The following is an 18,719-nucleotide window of genomic DNA, read 5'->3' as shown; positions in this document are numbered from 1 at the left end:
CAAGGATCTGTCACATCACAGCAGTTGTTACTAATTGTAAGTTAAAAGTTGTCCCAAAGTTAATCCCTTCCATGTTTCTACTTGGAAGTCCTTAACCAGCGCACTGGAGCATTCAATAAGCAGGCCTGTTAATTTTGTAAAATTGTGTCAGTTGCTGATGCTATCACTTAGTTGCAGAATTAATTTTGCATTTTGGATAGTTGCACAGTACTGAACTATTTGTTTCCTATACAGACACTCACAACAAAGTATAAATTGCAAAAAAACCCAACAACTTGCTTCAAGCCACTTTCATGGGACTTTAAACTATGTTTCATTCCAGTTTGCAACAAGAGCAAGATGCCAGTCATGTAATACATCCCAGTGGTAACTCATTCCGTTGCGGCTACTGCTTGTCTGTTTAAATTTCTGGGTTTGTACTTCTTAACAGAAGGGTAAAGGAAAATGGCTTTAATACAGTTTTACAAATCTATTCTGAATTAATAGGTTTAAATTTAGACCATCCCTGCATGACCCATTTCTGGGACCATAGCTCAAAAGATGTGTTTATGCTTTCTATTATTTAACCACAATAGTCCCTAACTGTAATTATCCAGCTTAAAAGTAAACCTGTTGTTCATATTTAGGCTAGCTAATGTAAAGGTAGGTTAGGAAGGCTACAGTAACTGAAACCAAGCTTTTAGATTGTAGTTAGTGTAGATCTACTCATATTCTCAATGAGAGTCATAGAAACCTACTTTTTCTTACTTGCCCCTTCTTGAAGAACTAAACAGCAGTGAAAAAGCAACTTTTACCTCCGAAACAAGTTGATACACTCTCCATACACATCACTTGGATAACAAAGGTCCATATTTGCAGAACGGTGTTATGTGGACCTATGAAGAGGCTCAGGTAGAGTGTCTGAATGCTTAGATTTGATGTTGCATCTATATATACCGGCAGAACTCTAAATTTGTTCATAGAGCCTTTGCAGCAAAGTTCCTAGCAAACTTGGAAGTCTGTTTGTACAAATGAAGTTGCTGAACTGCAAGAACTTTTGAAAGGAAAAGGAGCTGGAAATTAAAAGCATGCTCAAGGCATGTCTGAAAGCCATTTGGGCTAACAATTCTGTGTTTTCAACTTAAAAAAACCCACTCAAATATATACAGTGCATTGGTAAGCAGATGTGAAAAAACTGGGAACACAGAACAGTGCTGTTACACAATGGAAAGTCTGTGTTACTAGGGTGTCAAGTAATACCAGTTTTTTACATCAGTGCAGGGTTCTTGACCATGGACAATGTATCACAATCACAGGTTAAAACTAAACCTCCTTTAAAAAAGGAAAACCTTTTGCCAAGCTGATCTGTTTTTTGTTCCATGAAGTACTGCTGTCAGATTTGGATAAATCAAGAGCTAAATTTTTGTGCTTCTTGATTTCATTCTTCCCTTGAGTTCACATTTTCCATTTGAAATGGGTCCCAGTGGTTCTATGATTTCACACTGTCCTTCTATACGCTGTTAAGTATTAAGAGTCTGATACTGTTGCCTTGTAAGTGGAGTTTTGCCATGGACTAAGCTCAAAGGGACCGGGTTTCTGTTTAACTTCCAGCCTTGACAGAAAACAGTCTGTGTCCAGCCTTGTGCAAAAAACTGCATTTGGATGTCTTACTGCTTTCCCAGGGTCTCATAACAAATCAGTATCATGAATAAAGGTGTAACAAATGTCTTACTGAGTAATTCTAAATTCTAGATGACATCGCTTTCTAGCTTCAATATGTGTAAAAATGATTGTCTTTATAAGCAGAAGTACGGTGTTCTCAAAGGGCATGTAGGTGCTACCTGGAATTCAGACAAAGGGATGAGACATCAAAAATGTGGTACTTCTTTCAATTGCTTAGTCATTTTAGTATATGTTAGATTTTGTCACTTGTACTAACTGCCTTTCTTTTTTCTCACCTATCTCTAATTAGAAGCCAAATCTGCCTCAATCTGTTAGCCTGCTTCTTCATATTGGAAAAGAGAACAGTGAAAAAATACCACATGTAAACAGGAACGGAGTGACTACATTTTGTTAAACTGATTGACTCATCTTACGTTCTCTTTACATTTACAGTACATTTACCTCACTTTTACGCCAGTCAGTATTTACCATTCCTTCTGACTAATTCCTCAGTCCTGACAAAATTTCTAAGACACACAAGGAACTAAGGAGGCAGAAGAATTAAGTCCTCAAAATTAGAGAAGTTTATTGTTTCAAGAGTCTGAACTGAAATCCTACTAAACCAATGTGATACGGATTTTGACAAAAACAGAACTGTAGGCTAATGCCTGTAATAAGTTTGCACTGGAAGCTTGTAAACTAGCTTAGGAAAAACTCTCTAGATGAAATGTTCCCTTAATCATTTCTAGCAATGTCTTTTTAAAAGAATTCACTACATGCAGCTATAATTTCTTTTCAGGGCTAGTGCTTCACTAGTACATTCAGAGGTGAAATAATTCAAGTCCTCTAACCGTCATAAGCGTCTTCAAACTTGACAATTCTAGAAAGGAAGCCAAAAAGAGGAGGAATGTTAGGAAGAGAATGCTTTTGTCAAAGGCAAACTTTTTTGGTTGGAATGCTAGGATGGATCAGGTTTAGGTGTATGAATTGATGTGGGGGAATAAGATCACATTATAAATTGATGATGGGAAAATAAGATCTATGGAGAGATTCAGTTGAGCTAAGAGAAGGCACAGAGGGATGCTGGGTTCTTCATTCAAACAGAACCCCCAGCATTTTTGATGATGGTCTGAGCAATGATAAGGTTTGGATTTTTAAAAATTTATCTGGGTATTTCTAGAACTTTGCCCACTGTTAGCAGAAAGTCAATTTGCTCATTCTTGCTGAATCACTGCCATTACCCCTACAAATTGGAATCACTAATCTTTTTAAGGGAAGAGCAGTTCTTGAGGAGGACCTTGGAGCAAATGATACATGGGGTAAACAGCACAGGGCTTCCAAAGGCCAAATGATCCTTTAACTCATTTATGGGGACTGCTGCCTTTTTAAATGTCATTTTATCTTTCCTGATGTGCACAATGGCACAGGGCAGTGAGGATCAGCTAATTCTTTGGAGGAAGAAAGATCCGTTATAGCAGTAGCATGCATAAATCCATACGTTTCCTAGAAGCTGACCTGTAAAATAATTAACAGAGATGCTTTTTCAGAACGCTCATCCCTGTCCTCCAATTAAACTTTGTCCAACATTATTTGATTAAAAAAAATAACCCCCTAAATCAACCAACCAACCAACCCACCCCAAAGTCCAAGAACCCCTCTTCATAGGACTCCTACCTCCTCTCCCATCTCTCATTAGATGCTTGTTACTGGTCTGAAAGTCTTGATATCATGGGAAAAAACCCATGTATATTGGGAGCTCCTAAGTGATTTGGCAGAAGGTAATTGATATTTTGACATCCAGCTTTTACGAGGGGAAATCTGGATATTCCATGATCTCTTCAGATGATAATATCAGTGGGGTGTTTAAATCCACCACAAAGAGAATGAAAAATTAGTAAACAAGAAATGCCTTTGAACTTTCACTTTTCATATTTAAAAGTATGTTTATATAGGGACATTCAGAACTTACAACCTATTTATTTTAGGATGGATTAGTAAAACTCATTAAACCCCAACCTAGATATTCCTCCTCAGAATATAAAAGTAGCCTTAATTTTTGCTTTATGTTGGGGTTTTTTTTTTTTTTTTAAAAACATTCAAGTTAGTGTACCCCCACAGGTCTGAATGGAGTAAGAAGTTGGGTGGGGCTCAGTTAAGCATCCTGCACCTCACAGTGATGGAAGAGATCAATTATTCCCCAGCTTAGTCAAATAATTTGAGTCAGTATTGGAAAGATGCCTACTATAATCACAAGTTCCAGGCCTGCTGAGTTAAGCCGAAAGTTCCATGTTATAACTTACACGGATTTAATGGTTTTCTTACCCTTAACACCTATTTGTTTATTTATTTATTTTAATTTTCATTTAAAACCACATAATTCAATCAGTTATAATTGCTGACTTCCACTGAAGTTAACGATTAGACCTATTCTCCTAAGAATCCTGTCTGGTCACTCTTATCATCTGGTACTTTATCTCTTATGACTCATATTGTTTACTCTCATTCCACACAGCTAAATATTTGTTCACCCTATTGACTAATTCACATTAAAGTTTCTTGCTCTTTCCTGTAATGCATATTTTGCATAAATGGGATTTTTCTAAGCAGACATATTTCATCTGCTTCTTTTAAGGGTATAAGAAAAGCTAGAAAGGACTCACCTTTTTTCAGTCAAGTTCCCTTACTTTCTGAGGGAATACTGCTACAGGTTTGTTAGCCAAATGCAGAATCTTATGGCTTGTAAAAAGGAGTATTTCTCTTCTATGACCATGATTACAAGCTTTTGTAAGGGTTTTAAAATAGAATATCTGGGAGATTAGTGGGGATAAAGAAATATTTCGGAGTGTTGAGGGGATAAGCATAGGTTGTGCTGATTATGTTAAGCTGAGCTGATGTTTGTTTGGTTTTTACTTTTACCCAAACAAGTTTTGTCCAGTCACATGGTGGACAGAAATACACGGAGTTGCACCTGGTCGGTCACTCATTCCTCCACTATCACCACCTCCATTGGTACAAGCATTTGGCTAGCCATATGGTCTGATCACAGCCTAAATTAGAACAAAGGATAACGTAGAGTTGTCTCGGCAAAAAATAGCAGACTATCAAGTTGTAAAGACATCAGAATGCTTTCTTCAGAATGAATCAGAATAGAGGGTTAGGGCCGAAGTTCTCCAAGTCAAGGGGAAGTTTCCCTCTGATATCACTGGACCATTGGTGAGCTCAGAGACCCTTGCTGCGCACTCAGGGATGGAGCTTCCAGATAACTGATAGCTCTATATGAATCTCTAAAAGCAAAATTCCTTTAGATGCACTTCAGAATGTCTGCTCTAACTGTTCTGGCCAGCTGTCTGCCTCAGCAATAGAGCAGGGGAAAAAAAGATCAGCACTAAGCAAAAAGCCTGAGAATCATACATCAGACCTATTCCAAGAGCAGAACCATTACACTTCCTGAACAGGAGATTGGAGTTCAGCATTGCCAGTCTTCCATGGGTTCTTAAGTAGAGGTAGTATCTTTCATTACACTAACTAGTACACTTGCAAAAAATCAGACATAGCTTTTCAGGCCCATAAAGCAGAATACAATTAAACCAGATAAAAAATAAAGTTCATTTGCAATTTTGGAACATACGGAATAAAGACATTTCCTGGATGTGAGTCTTCTGTGTATTAACTTTGACCATGCTAAATAAAGTTGTAATAGCCGGATGTTTATATGCTTCTAGCAACTGGCAGCCTTATCTGTAGGAGGAGGGTGGAGGAATTTTGGTATGCAAATTACTTCTCTGTGGAGTCAGTCTGGAGGATATAAATAGTGACAGAATCATATCAAACAGTTCTCTGATAAATTATTCCCACCAAAGAAAAATGGAATCCTTTTATGCTCTGGCTTTAATAGCGGGAATTCTAGTTGCTTTTGTATTACTGGTTTTAATTGCAACTTATCATAATTCCTTCAAGGCAGAGATTCCTCCTGATGTTGACCAGCCATCAAAGCTCCGCTTATATCATTGCATATATACTCTGATGGAAATTCTGGTGAGTTTATCATGTTCTGTGATATTGTGATGTTCAGGAAAGGAAAAACTTGAGTAGAACTATGAAGACATGCATCTGAGTATTGCAACTATGTGTAATGGGAACCACACAGTAACACAGATGTAAAGATGAAGGCCAAAGTTTGATTTGGTGTTCTATTACTGTATATAAAAGCAGCCAGTAGGAGGTGAGTTCTTTTAAATACTGAGATATGCATTCTTAAGCTGCAATTGTAATTTGATTGCCTTCTATAAAGAAATGATTGGTCCTGTGGATGACAGGAGGGCTGTGGATATAATTTACATGAATAATAATAACCAACCCTTCTGAATCTCACTTAAGTTAATTTCCTAAATTTTGAATGATCTGCAGTAATTTTCTTACCCAGTATTCTGTTCTTATTTCCACAGTGGCTGAATTACTGTGTCTTAGTTAAATATCATAGAATCATGTAGGTTGGAAGGCACCTCCAGAGGTCATCTAATCCAACCTCCTGCCCAAAGCAGGTTCAGCTAGACCTACCTGTTATCACTTGTTATTTAAGCACTTGTAAGCCAGACTTACTCTGCTGTTTGCTTTGCCATCAGAGAAAGAAACAGCTTTTGCCCAAAAAGCTTTCAAAGAAGGCAACAGGAGTACATAAGAGCAGCCTAAACCCTGTCACGTCTGGCACATAACAGGTTGAAAGAAAGCCTGCAGGAAAATCACAGAGTGGTTTCGTTAATGTTTGTACGGAGCTCATCTCAAGTAAAGGTATTCTCTAGTCCCCTAGTTATACATAATAAACGTAATAACTAAGGCCCACATCCTGAAAGGTGATTTGGGGCACTATAATCTGTTAAAGACTTCTGTGGGTTGCTTGAACTTACATAGCAGCATTTACCAAGTCCAGTAATTGTCCCTGGTTCTCCAATGGCCTAGGTCCCGTGTACCTTTCTGCATTGTCTGGCATGAGAGGAGAGTCTGCTGTTGTTATATATCTCACACTGCTTTTCATGTTAAGCTATATATAGACTTAATATAATCATATGACCATAATATCATAATATGACTGTATGTTAAGTTCTCTGTATTTCTATACTTGGTTGGATGAAAAGATTCTTTCAGATTATTCTTTTTACCCACTTTTACAGCTTCTAAGTGGCTGTTATGCAATAGTACATATTCTGTTTTCATTGATAATACGTTCCAGAAATTTCAGCTTCCTTTTCCTGGATAGTTCTAAAGATGCATTTCACCATTTGCTACGCATTGAATCCAGTCAATACCTCATTTTCTTTCGAAAACCTTTAGCCATCTGCTGGTACTTTTGGTGAATTTCTAGGTTTATATTTGTACTCACAGAAGTAGCCCTCATAGTGAGGACTTCACAGGTTTCTTATACAGTGCATGATGCTTTGTGCATTGCACATGTGCAATGAACATATCCTGCTCATTCTGATGAATGCTGCTCTTCTTGTGCCAGTGATGTGTCTGTTCGTACTGTATGTTGCAGTAAAGACCTCTTTTTTCTGCAATACAGGACAGTCTTTCCTCTTTTCTTCCACCTTACTTGTGATATGTCTTAGAAAAGCTGCATCAACAGTTAAATGTGTACCTTCTACAGCATGGCTGTCATACATACGGTGCTGCTGCTGCATCTATCCACATACTCTGTCATAAAGAAATCAATGACAATCCCAAATGGAAGAGAGGAGAGAAAGCCTCCTAGCTCACATCCTAGCTTTTGTTTTAATCTATTCATACAGATCTGCATTTAGATTAACTGTGCATACTGCACTGTGATAAAAAGCTTTGATGATAATTATTTTGGCTGGCAAAGCATAACACTTCAAAGTGACTGACAGAAAGACTGTCTAATGTAGTCTTAAAGTCCATGAAGCTCAAATTGAGTGGTTTTTTGCTAGTTGGTATGTGATTTCATAATTATTTTTAAAGTAAAAATCTGGTCCCAGTACAATCTTCCACATAAAAAGCCAATCTGACCAGAATTTAGGTGTTCCAGCAAATAGTTTTTCAAAGACCCTATTTCCCAAGAAAAGGTATGCTGACATGACATGCTGATCTGGGTCCTCTTTTTCTTACACATATACACATTTTAGAACCTGGCTTATAAATATGTTTCACCTACTAACACTGATCACATCTGTCTAGGAACAGTCATACCTTTTATTTTTTGAGTGTATTGTTATTGGTTCTGAAGTATTTTGTAATTATTGATCAAGAAATTTTTCAACAGAATACATACCAAATTCCCCATTCTCCTTCATGACAGTGTTTTCCCTGAATTTGAAGATGCCTCTGTGACATCAGGAGCTCCTAAGATAAGGAAAGGAAAGAGGATATTTAGATAGAATGCTCTGATACCAAGTTTATCATATGTATTACTATCTGTCATCTGAAAGGTCTGTAAAAACTCAGGGATGTTAGAAAGTACAGATGACAATAAATAAACACGGTGTGGCAATTGTGCCAACTTCAACAATTCCAAAATCATAACTCTGACAAAAAGACTGACTTAAGACTCATGAGAGTTTTTGAAAATTGCTGTTTGGGGAAGGTTATATTGACCCTGTCGTTTCTGCCACGATTGCCCTGGCTCTTATATTCATTTCCCCCTTTGCCATGATACCTAAAAATGTGCGTTTTCAAATGTAAGGCAAGAAGTATATTTATCCATTTGTGTCTAGGAACTGGGACTTAAAACTCCCCAAGCACTGCTGGCAGTTGTGGCACAGAGTGTTATGAAAAAACTCCACATCATCTCTGGGCTCCCATCTTTGTTTCTAAATTATTTTCTCTCTCTTCCATGGCTCACAGTGGTTTCTTTTATTACTCCTCACCCAACTTGTTATTGCAGCCTGGTCTAGATTATCATGAAGAAAGAATCTGTGTTGTTTGAGAAAGGCCTTTGGTGAGGAATTGGGTGTTGGAACACACTTGAACTACCTGAGATTTGGCTTCATATGTACATGATAGCTGGGATCATGCACCTAAGAAAGTTCTGCCTCTTCATCTTACTGTGGCATTCTTTCACAGCAAAATTACTATTTAAGGCCAATATTTGAATTGTCTCTGAGATAGACAGAGCAGATCTAAATTAAAGGCCAGATACACAAGGTTGGAAAGAACAATTTACAAAAGCATAGCTGGCCATTAGTTCATAAGGCCTTGATACAGCAGGGTACACAGAGACTTCTGTTACTCAGAAGAGAACAATACAATTTGCAAATTGCTTGTGATGATTATCATCATTCCAGAAGAATGAATTATAATAGTTCATAAGGGCAATTAAATCACCATTTAATGGGAAGGGAAATGTTGTCGCTACCAGGAAATGCATCTGTTACAACACGTGTTCAAAATAAAGGAGGATTCCAGTGTGATCTTCAGGCTATTTTAATTATCAGCAGTTGACTGGCCTTGCATAAGAAAATGTTTTGACACATTTAACAAACCTCCCCTGTCTTCAAAATAGTTGTTTTCCCTGATTAGATGTAAGAAACTGGCTGCAGAGCCATTTCATGAATACCTGTGAGATCTTGAAAAAAGGCAACAGTTTCACTGATGGAGGAGGAGATGAGATTCAGAACCATTTTCATCAGCTCTTCATGTAGGCCAGCAGCCCCTCATTATTGATTATAGGCACTAATGATTTTCTTAAAGGTTGTTCTCACTGACCCTGTGGCACAGAGATGACCCAAAACCATTAAGTTACCCAATCTTGCACGCACACTGGCCTGAGTCTTTTTCTCACAGTATACTAAATGCTGTCATGCTAGGGACATTTTCATCTCACCTGACCTTAAATACTTTAACTGAGGCATTTGAAGCACACAGCCTCCCTTTACTATCAATGGAGATGAACAGACATCTCCAGAGCATGATTTAACACACCTGAAATTGGAACCATCCCCAAGAAATGCCCTTCTCTTCACTGATTAGAAAAGGAGCCTCAGGCCTCATGACTCCTAACTTCCATACCTAAGCAAATGCCTGATGTTACTTGGGGTAAATACAGATCACAGAAATTAGAAGGTATTTATATAATACATTCCATGGAACAAGTATTACAACATTCTTCCAGAAATAATGGTACCTCAAATCATGAAGATGTACATTTTCACTTTCATAACCAAAGCCACTAGTGCTATTTGTGGTAATCCTCTAAAGTAGCAAGTAACCAATGCAATTATCTTGAATATAGTATAGAAAAAGGTAGCTTGGGCCTTTATAGAGTGGGAAGACTTGAATTCCCTATACTAATTTCTCATTTTTCCTGTTACATCTGTCTAGGCAAAGAACTTACAAAGTCTGAATATCTTTGAGGAGCACAAACTTATGAGGTTGATTGTTGATGGACTGCCGGCGTGCAGGGATTCAAAGCTCTTCGTAAAGGATCTGCATTTTGATGAGGTGCCAGTGAGGATTTACCTCCCAAGAGTACCATCTGCAAGCAAACGGAGAGGAGTCGTCTTCTTCCATGGAGGATGCGGGATGTTTGGAAGCATCAGTAAGGAACTGAAAGAGAAAATCTGATAATTTAGGATTGTTAACTACGTATTTTTAAAAACTCTCCTGAACCTAAGAAGTGACTGAAGCTTAGTTTGAGAGATTGAGAGATAGAAAGCATTTAATGTTTATTTTTACTTTTTAAACTCTCTAATCCGCTCTTATTTAGTAGTTAAATTATTTTTTATAGGATACAGCACTCTTTATGGCACATATATTCCTTAGAGAAAGTGGTGCTGCTAAAGAAATAAATTCTTTTTTTTGTCTGAAAACCCGACAGAATTTATTAACAGCTGCATTCCTCCCTTTGATCTCTAACTGCAGCATGTTTATTGGGACTTCTATAAACAGTGTTCATGGCAATTCAAGCAGCCTATAGCAGCTATTTTAAAAAGTGTGTCCATGATGCATGTAGTTTAGTTATGTTGTCTTTTTTTCCAGTTTAATTTATTAGAGAAAGTAGATAAATGCCAACACATAATTTAAAAAGTTCTAAAATATACTGTTTCTACAGGCAGTAGACATGCACACATATTAAATGGCGTTACAATTCTGTGATTGAAAGAACACATCATTGAGCAAATACCTGTAAACCAAATCTTCCAAATGCAGCAAATTCAGAATTAAGGTTGAAGGAAAACTCAGATTTCTGCCTGAATTAGCCACAAAGAAATATACTGACTTCGCAGGGGGCATACCAGCTGCACCCTTCATTCTTCAGAAAATAGTCAAATCTCTGCTTCAAATACGAAATTAATTTAGACTTAGCTACAATTAGCATTTCCACAGCAAAACGATATGACATACCTAAGTCAGTCTCAGACTCACAGTTAATTAAAATAATGTAATAAACTTTTACAAAGATCTCAAGCCATTTTATCCCTTACAACCACTCTAAGCAATTATGCGTAATAATCATAGAATGTTTTGAGTTGGAAGGGACAAAATCACAGAATCACAGAATCACTAAGGTTGGAAAAGACCTGTAAGATCATCAAGTCCAACCTAAAAAAAAAAAAACCACCCCCCCCAAAAAAAAAAAACCCACCAAACAAACAAACCACAACACACCAAAAACCAACCCACCCAACACCACACAGCACCATGCCCATCAAGCTACATCCCACAATGCCACATCCACACGCTCCTTGAATACCTCCAGGGAGGGTGACTCTACCACCTCCCTGGGCAGCCTATTCCAATGTTTCACTACTCTCTCGGTAAAGAACTTTTTCCTAATATCCAGCCTGAACCTCCCCTGGCGCAACTTGAGGCCATTTCCTCTTGTCCTGTCACTAGTCACTTGGGAGAAGAGACCAACACCCCCCTCCCCACAACCCCCTTTCAGGCAGTTGTAGAGAGCGATGAGGTCTCCCCTCAGCCTCCTCTTCTCCAGACTGAACACCCCCAGCTCCCTCAGCCGCTCCTCATCAGACTTGTGCTCCAGACCCCTCACCAGCTCCGTCGCCCTTCTCTGGACACGCTCCAGCACCTCAATGTCCTTCTTGTAGTGAGGGGCCCAAAACTGAACACAGCATTCGAGGTGCGGCCTCACCAGAGCCGAGTACAGGGGCACGATCACCTCCCTGCTCCTGCTGCCCACACCATTTCTGGTACAGGCCAGGATGCCCTTGGCCTTCTTGGCCACCTGGGCACACTGCTGGCTCATATTCAGCCGGCTGTCAATCAACACCCCCAGGTCCTTTTCTGCCTGGCAGCTTTCCAGCCACTCGTCCCCAAGCCTGTAGCGTTGCCTGGGGTTGTTGTGGCCAAAGTGTAGAACCCGGCACTTGGCCTTATTGAACTTCATCTGGTTGGCCTCAGCCCATCGATCCAGCCTGTCCAAATCCCTCTGCAAGGACCTTAAAGATCATCTAGTCCCACCCCCCTGCCATGGGCAGGGACATCTTTCACTAGATGAGGTTGCTCAAAGCCCCATCCAACCCGACTTTGAACTCTTCCAATGATGGGGCATCCTGTTCTGGGCAACCTGTTCTACTGTCTCACCACCCTCATCATAAAAAATGTCTTCCTTATGTCCAATCTAATTCTACCCTCTCTCAGTTTAAAACCATTGTCCCATCTCTAATAGTAATAATAATAATAATAATAATTCCTTATTTTTCTTACGAATCAACAATCTCCCTAAATGTATGAACTTTACAGTGTGTCCTGATGATCAAAAGACTAGATTATTTTTATCCTAGAGAAAATTTGGGTAACTCACTGAACAGGCTAGGGGCCCGCACTCAATCATGGCAATATGCCATAAAAAATAAGGGACGATATTGCTTCAAGTATTCTAAGATATTAATTACATTAACAACATTTGTTCTTCAGGAAGCTATGAAAGAATATGCCAGTACATAGCCAGAAAATCTGATTCCGTGGTTGTGTCTGTTGGGTAAGTGAGCTCCACGCAATGTTACTCCCAGTATTAGATAGTTCCGCTGCTTTCCCCCATACCTCCCCCCGACCCATGCCCACTCTGTACTTCCATGTCTTTGAATATAAGAAAAGAAACTGAGCTCTAGTGTTGTCTACCCCTATGTGTTGATATGTGTGAGCAAGCATGTGCCATGAACTGACAATGAGAAATACCTGATACAGGGTTATAAAGTTACAAAAGTAACATCTATGCCAGCTGTTTTCAGAAGAACAAAGAGATTTGTTCATTTTACATTGTTATTGCCGCAAAAATCATTGCCTTTGTTCAATAATAAGGAATTATAAGCTGTTTTCCCAATTTCAGGTTTTAATATTTAGGGGGCTTTGGGGATGATTTTAGAGAGTAAATAATAAGTCTAAAGTGTAATATTTTCTTTAAAACTGCATGGACCACTGCTTCCTTTTAAAGATGTTTTGCTTATGGAAAATAGCTGATGGTATGAAAAAACTTTAGTTTCCAACAAATTCTTCCACGAAAAAATTCATTACTAAAGAATTTTATTAAGTTGGGAGGAATTGGTTTTGAGAAATTGGTTTTGAGAATGAATTGCCTATTCCATATCCCGTCTGGGTAAGTCATGATGCGTTTAAAGTGACTCTGAAATAAGATACTGATATCCTTTTATTCCCTGGTTATTAGGATGTTTACTTTATGAATCCATTTAATTAATTCCAAAGAATAGTGAAAAAACAGAAAAGCAGAAGCAGTGTGCCTCAGCAAACAGTGAAGGGTTAAGAGAGAATGCCTGCACTGTTACCTTTGTAGTATTTATCGTTAACCTTCTCCAGAAAGCCCTAAGAACACGAAAACAGAGAATAAAGAACCATGGCTGTTAAAAATGTAGTCTCAAAGTAGTCTTATATGTCGTTGGAATCAGATTACATCACTTTGACTGGGTATCTGACCGTTATGCCTGCCTTGCTTTTCATCGTATGAAAGTAAGTTGTTAACAGTTAAGAAATAAACAAAGAGATTGTTACTTTAACATCATTTCTCTGTAATTCCCTTGTTCCAATTAACAAAATACATGGAAGAATTGTCTACAGGAAGCTATTTTGTCACCACAGTACACTTACTGTATGGTGTTTTATAATGTATTATTAAATTACTCTTTTTATATTAAAATGTAATAATAATACACAATACTGTGCTAATACATAAGACACAACAATCAGTGTCCCCAGTGTAAAAAGCTCAGGAGCCAGAACTTGGCTGGACATTGTGGGTAAGCAGGATTGACTCACAGCTATACACACATGCAAGGTCAGTCCAAATGAGAGAACTGCAGACTTCCCTGCTGGCATGAACTCTGATGCCAGGCAGGTGCACTCAGATGAGGAATTGAGTAGATGTGTGGCTTTGTACAATGTGGGTGATCGGACTGGACTGCACTGCTCAAGCCCTCATGCTCTTAAATTATGCTAGAATAAACCTAAATGATTAATGGTCTCTGTATTTTCACAGAAATGGGAGGGGAAGCTTCTGGTTTGCTTCAGCATGCAAAACTTTAAATAAGTAATACTGGTTTTGGTGAGTTTTTGCAAATACATAATCCATGGATGTATTTAAGATGACACATTCAAGCAATTTACAAATATACGTATTTGTAGTAATTGCTGTCTTTTGCACATTTCAGGTATCGTTTATCTCCTGAGCATAAGTATCCCACCCAAACTTTGGACTGTCTCACTGCTACTGTACACTTTTTGAAGACTGCAGAAAACTACGGGGTGGACCCTGATCGGATTATTCTTTGTGGAGATAGTGTAGGGGGTACTTTTACTGCTAGGGTTTGCCAAGAACTGGTAAATAGAACAGATATCCCAAGGATACGTGCGCAGGTACTGATCTATCCATTTCTCCAAGCACTGAACTTTAATCTGCCATCTCACCAGAAAAATGCTTTCACTGCCTTCTTGTCCCGGGAACGTGCAGTCCATTTTATGCTGAAATACTTGAAAAAGGATTGCTCTATGAAGGAAGCTATTTTGGCAGGTTCTCATGTTCCTGATAGTATTAATATGAAATATAGGAAATGGATTAATCCAGATCTTATCCCGGAGGAATTTAAACTGGGCTATAAACCACCATTACCGACTTTATTTTTACCTCAAGTCCATGAAAAAACAAAGGAACTGTTTGAGACAAGACTTTCCCCGCTGTTAGCAGAAGATGATGTTGTTTGCCGCCTACCTGATATTTGTATAATTACCTGTGAGCATGATGTGCTCAGAGATGATGGGTTGTTGTACAAGAAACGGTTAGAGGACAACAACGTAAAAGTGACCTGGTATCACATGGAAGAAAGCTTCCACTGTGCACTGGGATTTTTTGGTTATGGTATTTTCTCTTTTCCATCATCAAGGAAAATGGCAAACCACATTGTAAACTTTATAAAAGGCTATTAAAATGTTTTCTTGAATGCAGTGAACTGGTATGCAGATAGAGTGTATTTCAATTAACTATTTACTAGCTACTAGTACATTAGAATCTAGGCAAGGAATAGTAAGTTAAGATTAGCATGGTCTGCTGAATTCTGATTTTTAATTGCTATCACTTGGGAACATGATATATTTTTAATCTTTTTTTTTTTTTAAACCCATTAACTGGTATGCTTGTTTTACTGTTCTCTTCTTATATTATAAGAATTTTTGCTCTCTTCTTATGTCAAAGAATAAAAACTCACGATAGCAAACAACATTTTAAAGCATGCAATATATGACTGATCAGCAACGTGCATACGCATATCCACATAATGCACACAAAATCAGCATGACAGCACAGATAAAATGCCCCCCCCCCAACAACTCTGGAGATTGAAGATACTTTCAGTCCTTCTGAGATGAGCAGTAATCATCATCAGACTACGTGTATAGGCAACCAGTAGCTTTGGACTTGGTTGTAAAATCTGAAGAAGGGAATTGGGTGTACTTACAAATCTGATTTTAAAGGGAAATGGCTGACACAGAAAGGAGGTACAGAAATGTGAGCTGTACGAGATGGCTACCTGTAAGTATCCGAGACTGGCAACACAGATGCAATGAGGGAGAACCTCACAAACATAACTGAATGTCCTCTAAACTATATTCTATAATGTTCCTTTCTGAGAAACATTTGCTTGTATTCAGGGAAGACAGCGACATAGTGGTTTTTGCCTTTTTGTAATCAGACAAATAATCAACTTTTTACTCGGAATTTGGGGAGAAAGTATGTAAACAGCGTGGAAGCTGCCACAATAATTTCTGCAAATATGCAAAACACGAAGGGGAAAAAAAAAATCTCAGCTCAATTGTTACATTGTTTATTAGGACAGATGCACCTTTGCTAAACACAGATGCCAAGATAATTGCCATTGCATGTCAAAATAACTGGCCACGCAATGCCTAGGAATTGTAAAATATTTCATCATTGTTATGCAACCACCTTGCACTTGTAAAATCTATGTACACACAAGTGTGGAAAGAGGTTAGTACACATCTTCATTCTCTGCCAGCCAAACTGTGAGTAAGACGAAAACGGTGGCTTAAATTCTTCAGGTCATCACCACATTAATTAAACATGGTGACAAGTTAGCAGTTACAAGTCTCTGGAGCAACAAGTTGTTACTTGTGAATTCTTCTTCTCCAGTCCTTCTCAGCAAAATGAAATTGTGTTTCTTCATGCTCTGTTGACACAACAGATATTTCATTTCATTTTTTCCTATTGCACTCTCCAAGCAAAGAAATTCTTCCAGGAGTAAGTAACATGATAAAATTAAAATGTTCCGCTGTTTGAGGATTAGAGGACTTGCCTTGATGATGCAACCTGATGTGAAAGTGGGGATTCATTTTGGTTTCTGATCTCAAGATGAAGGTTGGCTTACCAGCTTACATGTTGGTAGCTGAAGCCAGGCCAGCAGAGTCGGTACCTGCTGTAAAAGCTATGCAAAAAGCTGGATAATATTTGAGCAGTTAATCCATGTTTGTTCTGCCACGGCTGTTATTTGTACATGAGCAAGCTGGCTTACAGTTAGTTTGAATATGACTTCATGAACTTCAGTCAAACCTGTGAGAGTCATTAGGCTTACCTTTATTTAAGATCATTTTTATTCATGTATCCTTCTCTGCATCTTCTATACCAGGCTTGTTCTTTTGATGAGTCTCTGCAGGTACAGAGATAGTTGGAAGTGCCAGAACTAAGGATGTCCACGCAATTCCACTTTGTATGTTTTAAGTTATGAGATGATCTCATACTATTTCACACACATCTCATTCAGTGCAGCGTGTATTATACTCCTTGTCACTTCAGCAATCCAATAATTGTTTTCTTTTTCTTATTCAGTGTCTGGACTTGTGCCTCATTTATGGGCCAATGTCCAAACTCTACACTGATCTACTCCTGAGATTTTTCCACAGTCCTTTATCTGTCTGTCTTAATTTACTACAAATATTAATACATTTATCTTTGTAATATGTCAGCAGAATTATTAGGTCTCTTGAACACATGCATTTTAATCTGTGTTGAGGGTTATAACCATGGTAGTGCAGATGGGTAAGCAGAGAACAGCAAGTGCCGAAACAATGTATTCCTTTTCTAGTAGCGACTCCCAGATTTTCTAAAATTTAGAAAGTCACAAGATCTAATTGTCTCCATGGAACTTCCTGTTCTCTAATTTATTTTAATTAATTACAGATCTGCTATGTGTCTTGCATTGCTAAGATAGAATGTTTGTTCATTTGAAGACATTTTATAGTTTCCAAAGTGTGGAACTAGTTTTCAAAACTATCACTCATTTAAAGGTTTTTCTTTTTCCTAGGGAAAGATATAAAATAATTTTTACTGGCCTCTTTACACAGACATTTCCTGACAGCGTGTTCATCTCACTGACTGCATGTTCAAAGAGCTACAGTCAAGTACTTAAAACACAATGGCAAACTTGCAGTGCACCTACAGAATTTTGCACACCAATGTCCTTCCACAAGGAATTATGCACACAGAGAAATAATCATAGACACAAGTGCGCACACACAAGTCATCGCGTAAAATAAGCCATTAGCAGATCTTATGAGCGCTCTGCAAACAGGCTTAGAGCTAATGGCACTCAGAGTATGCTGGTGAGGGCTTGAGGAGGCGATTCCGTTCTCAGGTTCAGACTTTGGGCACCAGATGGCTCTCACGCCCTGCAGAACTCAAAGGAGCTTCTTGGATGGAGCAGCACCTCCTCTCCGGAACATTTCCCAGTATCCCAGTACAGGCATCCATTCACACTTGGTGTGCCCGAGTCTAAGCAGGTGAGTACCCAGTTGCCACCTAATCAGCACCATGATTCAGAGACAGGCAGAGAGTTCTTGGGATCGCCTGACGACTACGTGAGGGAGTATTTTGTATCTATTGCAACTGGCTCAGTCTCTGTCTCCCCTAGCATGTGCAGCTACACAACAGAGAAAAAGCTTAAGGATGCCAGCCCAGTATTGACAAGATTTCAGGCACTGACATGTAGCTCTTCACTGGAAAGTAATAAGAAAGGGAGTTCCTGGGGTAGGACAAAATGGGATTTTGGCCTCAGGGGCCAATTCCTCTGATCTATCTCACAGGAGCAAGAGAAAAGGCTAAAAAAATCAGAAGCTGGAGAGACCATACATTTGAAAGATTATTTAGGGAATGGTTCTCCATCCTGGGACGCAAGCAAGCTTGTAAATTGCTGCGTCGACTCTTATAAAACATTACGTATTACCCTGTGTACCTGCAATGCCCAAAGAAAAAAACAGTTTATTACTTCAGGAATCAACTATTTGTTTCTTCTACAGCTGATATCAGATTCCAGCACATACAGTCTTTGTGTGGAGCCTCTGGGGTTGGTGGGGGTACTGTGATGTCTGGGCCTGGCTGACATGCCCAACAGAGTCCAAGACCTACCAGCTATTGGTAAACTGGCTACCGTAAGGACCAGAACCAAAAAGACTTAGAAAACAGATGAACAATAGGTGGTAAGAACCTTAGTACAAAGGATCTGTCACAAGTGTCAGAAGACTTCTTAGATCCCCAGAGGGGCCAAATCTGATAAGCGTACTTAGACCACACCTAACTCATTGGGACAGCACAA

At 38.8% G+C, this 18,719-nt stretch overlaps 1 protein-coding gene across 1 annotated transcript; it reads left to right on the top strand.

Annotated features, from left to right (window-relative positions):
- Positions 1 to 5,505: 5,505 nt before the first annotated feature.
- LOC104251369 (arylacetamide deacetylase-like 4) lies at positions 5,506 to 15,045 on the top strand. The gene is made up of 4 exons (XM_059830018.1): positions 5,506 to 5,676; positions 9,973 to 10,189; positions 12,529 to 12,592; positions 14,274 to 15,045. The coding sequence occupies exons 1-4, from the start codon at positions 5,506 to 5,508 to the stop codon at positions 15,043 to 15,045; spliced, it is 1,224 nt and encodes a 407-aa protein (XP_059686001.1).
- The last annotated feature ends 3,674 nt before the right edge of the window (positions 15,046 to 18,719 follow it).

This window comes from Gavia stellata, chromosome 27 (genome assembly GCF_030936135.1).
Source record: "Gavia stellata isolate bGavSte3 chromosome 27, bGavSte3.hap2, whole genome shotgun sequence".
NCBI lineage: Eukaryota > Metazoa > Chordata > Aves > Gaviiformes > Gaviidae > Gavia > Gavia stellata.
The sequence above is the reverse complement of the archived record's forward strand: the minus strand, read 5'-3'. Positions and strand labels throughout refer to the sequence as shown.

What these genes read in the sequence shown, in the direction of transcription:
- LOC104251369 (XM_059830018.1), top strand. Translation starts at nt 5,506, where the DNA reads ATGGAATCCTTTTATGCTCTGGCTTTAATAGCGGGAATTCTAGTTGCT. An exon ending in ATACTCTGATGGAAATTCTG is followed by an intron (nt 5,677 to 9,972) that starts GTGAGTTTATCA and finishes ACATCTGTCTAG; the next exon opens with GCAAAGAACTTACAAAGTCT. An exon ending in TCCGTGGTTGTGTCTGTTGG is followed by an intron (nt 12,593 to 14,273) that starts GTAAGTGAGCTC and finishes TGCACATTTCAG; the next exon opens with GTATCGTTTATCTCCTGAGC.